At 41.2% G+C, this 10228-nt stretch overlaps 1 protein-coding gene across 1 annotated transcript; it reads left to right on the top strand.

Moving 5' to 3' along the window:
• Positions 1–1675: 1675 nt before the first annotated feature.
• On the top strand, positions 1676–7281 carry irx2a (iroquois homeobox 2a). Its single transcript, XM_034101779.1, has 3 exons — positions 1676–2187; positions 3427–3832; positions 4621–7281. Exons 1-3 carry the CDS (start codon positions 1948–1950, stop codon positions 5490–5492), a joined length of 1518 nt encoding a protein of 505 aa, XP_033957670.1. The 5' UTR covers positions 1676–1947; the 3' UTR covers positions 5493–7281.
• Positions 7282–10228: the final 2947 nt, after the last annotated feature.

Genomic DNA, 10228 nt, shown 5'->3' on the forward strand with positions numbered 1-10228 from the left:
TTAAAGGAAAAAAACGTATTTCCAAACGGAACTCTCTGACAACACAATACCAAATACATACACGCCTATATTACTGTATTGTTGTACGAATTAGGTGTCATAATAATCATAATACTGTCATGTCTCATTTAAAAGTAGTACACATTGGAAATGGATGGCTGTAATTAAGATAGGATTTGAATACAGGACATTATGGTGTATTCATTAACATAACTGGAATGTACACATAGGCTCTACAATCGGCCTTATTTTTGTATAATGTGCATGCATTTAGGTGCTATAAATAAATCAGTCAGACCTGCTAACAGGCACGCTGTATTGCACCTATTTAAATGGTGCTGTTGCTGTTTACAACACTCAGACCACACTGCAGTGGAGGAACAAGCACCTGATGGATGAACACATTCATTCTGATGAATACTGATGAGGAAGACTGCTAGGTCACTCTTCTTCACAGTAGTTGCCACCTTGACTGCCCGTTCCAAAAAAAACTCTGTCACAGTTTCAGGTTTCCACCCTGCTGTGCTGTATCGCTTGTCTCCAACAGAGGTCATAATGCCTGTAATCACAGTAATAAAGGACGAGGCTGTGCCCTGTTGTGCATGCAGAGACAAGTGCAAACGCGCATACACAGAAACACAACAGTGTGTAGACAGGTAATGCCCCAAAAAAACTATCAAAAGCTGTCAAACTCGCCTAATTACGCACACCGGACAGTGTGTGTGGTGCCTGCACAGAGGATAGATTGCCCCTCATAAAACTACAATAACCAGCACCAACGGCTTATTATTCCTGATGAATGTAATTGTAATAATAAGCGATGAGTGTATTTGAGATGCGCTAAATGGGGGGAATTAAGGATCCGGGCACGCCTCTCGCAGACCAGAGCGCGCACTGCCTGGCGCGCGTGCACCCTTATCGGTGCTCGAATGCATTCATGGATGTGTCCGCGTCTGATAGCTGGACTGACGAAATAACCAGCTGCAAGTGGAGAGCACTGGCCATTTTATACTCACCCCCCCCCCCCCTCTCTTTCTCTCTATCCCCCGTCTCTCGCTTTCTGTCCTGCTCAGTTGTTATGGGAGTGCGTGCAAGTTTTGATCACACAGACGATCACAAACCTGACCTTTAAACTATTTTCTTTAAAACGAGGCAAAAAGTAAAACATGCAAACTGATTTTGTATAGTTCTCTTTCTCTCATTGCAAGACTATGTATGTCCTGGTGCTGCAATGAGTAGGCCTACCCATCGAAAAAAAACAAAAAAAACTCTATATGAATATATCGCTATTTTAAAATGTAAGAAGTGAACTTCAAAAGAACATTTCAAAATGACTCAATTATAAATACTGATACATTTTACCTGTTTGGGGAATTTTCTGGAAATAAATGACAAATGCAGAAGATTGTACATGTTTGCTTTGCTCATTTACATAGGCTACATTTCTTATTTAAAATGTTTTGAAACCACGTTAAACAAAACGAGTCTCGTTAAGGTGGACAGAGCCCACTTTTTGCAGTGTGGAGTCTTGGTTTTGTTTCGAGTCTCCATTTCTACGAGGCAGAAAGGGGGCGTGGATGGGATATTCAGATGAGCCGGAGTGACAGCTCCAGTTTCCCCCAATGCTCTGTGTGTCTGAAACTCCACTGGCTCCTTCCCTTCTAACTCCTCACTTCATAGTGCTGCGTACTAAAAACATCGGACGCTAGGGGATCAAGACGCATGCCACATTGCCTCTATGTGGGCACTTTAACAGATCTTTCGGGGTTTTTTCCCAGTAAGGGGGCTGTGGAGGGATGACTTTCTTTTATTTTCATTGTCCAATGACTGTTTGTACGGCTGATTATTGAGTTGATTGTTTATTATTTTTGGCTGTTGTTGCTCGTCGCCCTGCGCGTCGTTTTTTCCTCTTTTTTTTGGAATCGGCGACCCAACGCGCGCTCACCCATGTCCTATCCTCAGGGTTACCTCTACCAGCCCCCGGGCTCTCTGGCTCTTTATTCGTGTCCGGCATACGGGGCCTCGGCTCTGGCTGCGCCGCGGAATGAAGACTTGGCGAGATCGTCCTCTGGCTCAGCCTTCAGTCCTTACCCTGGATCGGCTGCTTTCTCCGCCTCGGCCGGTGCAGGCTTCTCCAGCCCGCTGTCATACTCCACCGATCCAACTACGGGATTCCCATCCTACATGGTAAAATATGTCATATATCAATCTATGATTATTTATGAAAAGGTTTCAAAGTGGCTGAATTTGTCAGCGAGTTAACGTATGTAAATGTTTAGCTGTCATTCGCTCAAGATTAAATCGGCACAATGTGTTTTGTTATGATCCCTTTATCAGTAAGTAGCCTACGTGCGTAACTTTCTCATTGAGTGCACGGTTGCCTTATGTTTATATCTATTGGCCTTTCGTCGGATTGTTACTATTAAATCCTTAACCTCTTTGGCTTAAATTGATTTTTTTTTCAGCATGAGCTGCAAATTCTAATGGCTTGACCAACGCTTAGCACTCACTGCGCAGCTAATTATGGAAAACAGAACACCAACTAAGATTTTTATTTCAGCCTTTTAGCAGCTAAGCAGTCAATTTGTGTGCCATAGGAAATTAATATTACACAAGCTATTACTCTTTCTTCTACAGCAGTCATTAAAATCACCAGGGGATGAAGTAGACTTTATTCTGAGTTGAATAAACGGAATTTTAACATGAAAAGCATGACTTGCAATGCTATTGTCACAGGGCACTTGAATCGTTTTAGGAAAGGTGCATATCAAGTGATTTGCTAATGGGATTTGTAATGCTGCAAAGAGAAGATATGTTAACACATTGTGGCTGCCACAACAAAACAAAAAGCAGCCATTGAAAGAAAATGAGGAAGTTAATGGGTGATTACAGAAAATTGAAATTTCCTTTTTTATTAGCTTTATGGCTATATTAACAGGAGCCTTGCTATTAGTTAATCCGATAATGATCTTGACCATTAGTTAACCATTAGTTCGTGCTTTTCCGCGGACTGCTTTTACGCTCGGTGTATTTAGCCTCGCCTGCATTTACATTTTTGTTCCAACTAAATGAGGAGCTTTGACAAATGATCCAAGCACAAAATGAAATATTAATTGTTTGTTTATTTTTAACAATACACTGCACGTATTGTTCTAGGGACCTGTCAGTGAATTAGTACCACTCTCCTCACATTTTTCACAAGTTTTCCAAAATAACAATGACTAGAATGAAATAGATTGTTTCAGTTGTTATAATGTATTTTTAATATACATGTGTGTGTCCTTAAAATGCCATATCAATTATGATAAATAGTTTTGTAAATTAATTACAAGTAGGCTAACATTAATGTCAAATAAAAAACATATTTTTTAAACTCAGCGTTGGAATACACACAGCAGAATCCTGACTGTTTCAACTTTCCTCCAGAGCTCTCCATATGACGCGCACACATCGGGCATGGCCGGGGCATTGAGTTACCACCCATACGGGAGTCCAGGGTACCCCTACCAACTCAACGACCCGGCTTACCGCAAAAACGCAACCAGGGACGCCACGGCCACCATGAAGGCCTGGCTGCAGGAGCACCGGAAGAACCCGTACCCGACTAAAGGGGAGAAGATCATGCTGGCCATCATCACCAAGATGACCCTGACGCAGGTCTCCACATGGTTCGCCAACGCCAGGCGGAGGCTCAAGAAGGAGAACAAGATGACATGGGCGCCCAGGAATAAGAGCGAAGACGAGGACGAGGAGGACGGGGACGGAGAGAGGAAAGAAGTGGATCGCTCTGAAAAAACGCTGGATAACAGCGAGGCTTCAGCGGAGGATGAAGGTGGGGTATTATCTGGCGACCGAGCCAATGATCCATTTAACAATTCGGGGTAGCATGGGGGCTAGAGGGAGGGGTGGATTCCCCTTGTATTTACTGCTCAAGATATTTAGGGAAATAATGCTGGGTTTTGAAATTTAGCATGGCATTATTATATCCTGAAACACATTTTCAAATAATATGTCTTTATTTCGTTTTTTGTATCTCTTATAAAATACATTTGGCAAAAATGTATTGTATTACCAATAGTATTGATTAATATAATTGTGTTAATGAAAACGAGGTTCTAAGACTAAATGACCTGTTAAGGTGAACGCTCTATTTTCTGAACATGATTAATGGAGGGTCACTGGCAAAGTAGACACATAACATAGCAATCCACATGAGTGGCCTTAATGTTAATGTCATTATCCTGATGACATTTTTGCATAATTATGTAAAAAAAATACTGTTATATGAATCGTAGCCTATTTAAAATGATATGAATAATTAATGTCTCACTTATTCAAGCCCAACACATTGTTGATGGCTTTTAATACAAATGGATACAGAATATACTTTGACGATAAGATGATTTTATAAATTGGTTTAATTTATTTATTAGACAGCGTTTGCTTTTGTCTTTATTTTATATGACTGCTCATTACATTTTAATTAATTAATTAATTAATTTAATGTGTACTTTTAGAGATGACATTTATTTATTTTTTATTTATCCATGGAATGTTATTTTTTTCTGTAATTATTGGCTATTTCTTTATTTTAATTCCACATTTCTCCTTGTGTCTTAGGTATCAGTTTGCACGTCGACATTATGACGGACCACTCATGCTCTGCAGAGTCTGACGGGGAGAAGGTCAGCTGTCGTGGGGGGGAACTGGGCTCTGACCGGGCCGGCGACAAGTGCGAGGAGGACGGCGAGGAGCAGAACCACGACAGGCGGGCTCAGCTTTCACCTATATCCGTCACATCGTCGCCTCTCACGGGAGTAGAAGCTCCACTCCTCAGTCATCACCACCACCACCACCACCTCCATCATCTCCACCAACTCCACAGTCAGCGCGAGGATTTGGCCCGGAGCCTCGTCAATATCAACACTATCAGCACCAATAAATCGTCTCCTTGCCTTGATAGCAGACCTTCTTCGGGGGCGCCTCAGAACCTCACAGTCAAGCCCAAATTATGGTCGCTGGCGGAAATTGCTACCTCGGACCAAAAGCAGCATCACCAGCAACATGGGCAGCCCGGACAACCGAACTGCCCCTCCTCCAGTGGTGGCCTCCTTACCCCCCCTACGTCTTCCACCACCTCCCCGGCTGCCAGTTCCCCCTCCCTATACCCAGCCCCCTCCATCCTTGGAAGACCTATTTATTACACTTCTCCCTTTTATAGCAATTACACAAACTATGGCAACTTCAGCCCCCTGCAGGGCCAAGGGATCCTGCGGTATACTAATTCATCCGGAGTGAGTCTGGCTGCTGCCGCCGCTGCCGCTGCTACAAACGAGGGTCTGAGCTCCTCTCACCAGGCTGTGGAGGCCAGCACTAACCCCAAACTCAGGCCAGACTCCCCCCTCGTTAAAAATAACCCAAACCACATTGTTGTTGTCGAGCCACAACAGCTTTTCCGACCCGCACATTTAGAAGCAAAGAAAGGTACGTAATTACACGTTTCGCCACGCTCTTTAAACAAACAATAACCATTTTAAAGACTCATTTAATCTGGTGTTAAATCTTGAGATTGTTTGTGTTTTAAACGTGGGAGGGAAACCGCTCCACGGCCGAGGTAAAAGGAGTTCACTTGTTTGCAATGCAAATTACCTGGTTTTCTTTTGTGACACTTCAATGTGTCATAGTAGCCTAGTCAAACCGTGGGTTGACTGTTTTGGATAAAATTAAGATTTTTTTCAAGCATGAGACATAGCCTAGGTGGCATTTTCTGACACTATTGGCAGATTAAGATTAATACGGTTTTAGGACCTAATATGAGACTAAATTACTTTTTAATATGGATATTTTACAACGCTGTCCAACCATAACGACGTGTATTGTGGCTTAGGCTATAATTAGTGTTCGACGCAGTGTATTTTCTGAAGAGTAATTATTCAACTTTTTTTTACAACACAACGCGTACTTTTGTTCTTCTGTTAAATCATCTATAGTATTGCATTGGAAGACAGTGGGGATATGAACAAATGCGCAGAAGTACACATAGGCTACATATAGAGACGTTAAACATCACCCCATTAAGGACAGACCTCAGATCAGCCTAACCACGTGCACACGCAAACACACACGCGCGCACGCACACATCACACAGTGGCAGCCTGTGAATCCAATAAGCGGAGAAATGTTGCCATAGCTTTGAACAGGAATCCTATTTTTTATGTTTCCTCTGATGTGTGTGCGCGCACGCAGTGGGCCCCAACCTTATCTTCCAGCTTAGGATAATTATAATTACACAGGGTCAGCCAAAAGCAAACAAATCAGTTAGTTTGCTCTGCGCATTCATCGTGCAACTTTACATCTTCAAATGTCACTTAGGTTATTGTGGCGGTTACTTTCCTTGCGCACATTCAAAGCTCTGCCTACACGCCGCTGGATAAACGTTTCCCCCGGCAATTAGGCAGTGGGGATTTTAATAAGCACTTGCAGTAGAGCTGTTATGGGTAGAGGGATACCTTTGAGTTTCCTGAGGTTGTGGAGGGAGTTGATTATTTTATTGTGTGGGATATTTCCATGGTCTGCAGGTAGGTGTCACAATTGCTTTGACTATAAAGTGAGTAAGGACACCACCCTTTGGCCCCATGTTTTAACCCCCATAACCTTTACTTCAAACCGGATCTAGTGCCACCATATAGTCAGAATGAAATCTGCTACCGCCTCCTCAGCTGCACACAGGCTGAGACTCTCTCTACAGCACATGTTTGTCAGATTACTATTGTATTATTTCAGTTGTAAATGCATTTGTGGGTAATGATTTCACATTGTTTCCAAAATATCTCCCATTATATGTGATTTACATGTTATTTCTCAGGTTCCTATAGTTTGCTTATTTGCCACGGTATATTGTTTTATTATATTCACGTGTGGAAAACATCATTTGGCCTTTCTGTGAAACCGTATTTGTAAAAGGAAGACGCAAAGCGGACGGGATTGAAGTGAACTTGAAGACTTCAAAGTGGAATAGCCTACATTTGATATTTATTTTTTTAAATGATGGCGAAATGATGCCTATAATTTATGCAAGTTGTATTGCAAAAATGGGAAACTGACATTGTCTGTTTGTTTTGTAAATATATATATTATGGACGGTTTTTATTTGAGACGCATTTGGGAAAAAGCTACACAATCTTGTTATCAGGAGTACTTTTACTAATTTATATCTTTGAATGTAAATAAAATAAACGCTGGTAAAGATGTACTGGCAGAGTATGATATTCATTATTCAAAGGAGAAAATATTAAACTGTTTTCCCAACTATACATACATCTTGGGGAGTCATTATTCTATTTACAACAGATCTGTGTTTAACACTCAGGTATTTTGTATTCACCCTGCTCACTGCTCCTTTTATTTTTCCACTCCAAACGCAGATGGGAAATGATTGATGAATTTAGCTTTTCATAAACATTATGAGTTTTCACAGATTGCACAATCCATTCTTTCTAAATGGACGATCATCATCTTTTAGGGCCTCATTCTGGTCAGGGGAATCTCCCTGGGCCACATATTCACAACCTTGATTGGGATAAACGACATACTTATTTCATTTTTCTCCCCTTTTCCCCTCTCCCCTCGCCCTGCCACACATTTATTTTTCAGTGTGATTAATACAGCCGTGGGACGCATCGGGCATTATGGGCTCCCAGCGGGGCCTGTCCCTGGAGCTTTTTAGCCTGGTTCAGGATGGGTCAGCCCTGCCTGCTTCATTACGGCATGGCATTGAGCAATCCATAAAAGTCTATCTAAGCATCTGCCAGCTCCAATGGGCTGTGTGATGGGCCCTAATCGGACAGGCTTTCCTCTGCTTTTCATCAAGGCTTGGTTATTTCAGCGGATTTAGGACAGAGCTAATTAAACAATTTTGAATAAAAAAAAGCTCAGGTTTAAGGATGATGATAAATAAGCATAATGTAAAAAAACAACAATTAGTCTACTACTAGTTCTACTAATAATTATTATTTTAAAACAACTTTACACACCATTTAAAATTAATTTTATTTTACATTTCTAAGATTTAGAAAAAGTATTTCTAATATTCTTTGAGTGTGACATACTCAAAGATCAGATGTATAATATTCCCATCCTCCAAGAGGAGGCCTCCATCATCGCTCCCAGCCAGACTAAAAGCTAATCCTTCATTTTCCAGTTGAATTTCAGTTTGAGTGTTGTCCAAATCTCAAGGGACTCCCTTTCACCTTGGTTTTCCTCCTCCTTCTTCAGACCCCCCATGCCTCATCCAAGGAAGTAATATGTGGCTGCCACCATGGATGTAGTGGAGGGTAAACCCACCCAAAGTTAACCCACCTTTTAGGCTGACAGTGACACACATTCATGGGTTATTTTGCAGTGAACAGTTTCACAAATGCCAGAAATGTTATGAAGAAGAGTCTTTGAAGCTAAATATATATTTAGGGAGGACCTTTTAAAACTTGTATTGATTTGTTGTATAATTGGGTGTCTACCTTTAATCACCACTGCCTGATACTATTGTATTTTACATTTATTCTTATTTGCCTTTATTTGGCCGTCACCTATATGGAGGACATGCACACTATAGCCCCTGGCCAGCTTCTTCTTCCTCAGCCCAAACACTTTCATTAAATGATGATTTATTGAAATGCATGCTTTATTCTCAGATGGGTTCCCCGGGGACTCAGCACTGTAGTCAAATATCACCAGAGGCACTCTCCAAAGCACACAGAGGCCCTACCTCTCTCTCTAGCATGCTCTTTCTCTCACCCGCTGCTGCACCCTCCAAATGTCAACATTTGTTCTCAATAAAAAGCAGTTATTGTTTCAGTAAAACAAAAATTGCTCAGTAACCGGTCGCCTTTGAACATATGAAAAGAAACTTCCACCCCACCTCTTTATTTGATTGAGAGCAATGGTAGGTGAAAATGGGAGCAAGGCGTCCATTGCACATGACAACTCTCAAGCTGTGAGGCCCGTTATGAAACGATTGTGAATTTATGCCACAATTAGTCACAGTTGTAAATGAGCATTTCCGTCCCTTTTGAAGAACCCTCATTGCCTCACATTCGTTTAACTATTAGCAGAAGAAACAACAGTGCCCTTGACACTTTATATGTGCCAGAGCTCAAGCCAGAACAGACTATTTACTATACTCTACCAAGACCCATGTCAAGTACAAAACATATCCAAGCTTATGCTTTAAAGAAAAGTGACAATTTAAACATATAGATATTCTTTAATTTCATGCATGGCATATCAAATACAGTCATAATCCTATCATATAGTTTACCAAAGAGGGTGTGTTCACCCATGCTAAGGACTAGTTGTCATTGCAAGCTAAATTGATGGTATCACATGGCTCATAGGCTTCATGCGAGTGTAGACTGGAGAGCAAGTGGACTCATTTCTCTTATCGTTGATCAAATAAGCAGCTCGTATATGCAGATAATTCATGAGCTCTTTGTATCCTTTATCCTCCCATCAACCCTTTCTCCTCCAAAATGCTTCAGACATTAATCTCTGGCACACACCTGTGTGTCGCTCCAACAGGAAGTTGATGCAGCTAAAGTTTTGATATAGCATTATAATGTTTTTCAAACAGTAATCGTAGTGGGGAAGGGTGTTGAGTTAGAACAGTAGGAACAGATTCATTTACTAAAGATAACCAAGACTTTAAATGACAAAAATACATATTCAAATTGTATATCCTTGTATTGATGCAGTATGTGTATATATACTTCCACCTAGGTCCTAAATGATCAGGGACAAGCTAACAACGTCTTAAATGGAGAATGAAATCCATTCAAAACCTTTATTTTAAATACATTTCTATAAACTAATGATATCAACAACAATTCCAATTGTGTTGCATTGCACATTTATAGTCTTTTATTACATGAAGACACCATACATGCCAGCCATTCAGTATGGAACAGCTTTGTACCCTTTTATTGAACCTTTCTTTAATACAACCCTCTCTGATACTGTTAAATCTTTCATGGTAAATCCACCCATTGTGAGCTAACCATAAATACTGCTGATGTTCAGACCTAACCGTAAGTAGAACTAATATTCAGGGGAGAGTGAGAGACGGGAGAGTGAGAGACGGGAGAGAGCGGCGGTACAAATCAGGTACAGGTGTGTTTAATAACGCACATCAAAGTGGACCGGGGACTTTAAAAAATGAGTCCGGGGTCCTGTC

This window comes from Pseudochaenichthys georgianus, chromosome 16, assembly GCF_902827115.2.
Source record: "Pseudochaenichthys georgianus chromosome 16, fPseGeo1.2, whole genome shotgun sequence".
Classification (NCBI taxonomy): domain Eukaryota; kingdom Metazoa; phylum Chordata; class Actinopteri; order Perciformes; family Channichthyidae; genus Pseudochaenichthys; species Pseudochaenichthys georgianus.

Coding starts and splice junctions, on each gene's coding strand:
- irx2a (XM_034101779.1), top strand. CDS start 1,948: ATGTCCTATCCTCAGGGTTACCTCTACCAGCCCCCGGGCTCTCTGGCT. Junction 2,188..3,426: donor CGGGATTCCCATCCTACATG/GTAAAATATGTC, acceptor ACTTTCCTCCAG/AGCTCTCCATATGACGCGCA. Junction 3,833..4,620: donor GGCTTCAGCGGAGGATGAAG/GTGGGGTATTAT, acceptor CTTGTGTCTTAG/GTATCAGTTTGCACGTCGAC.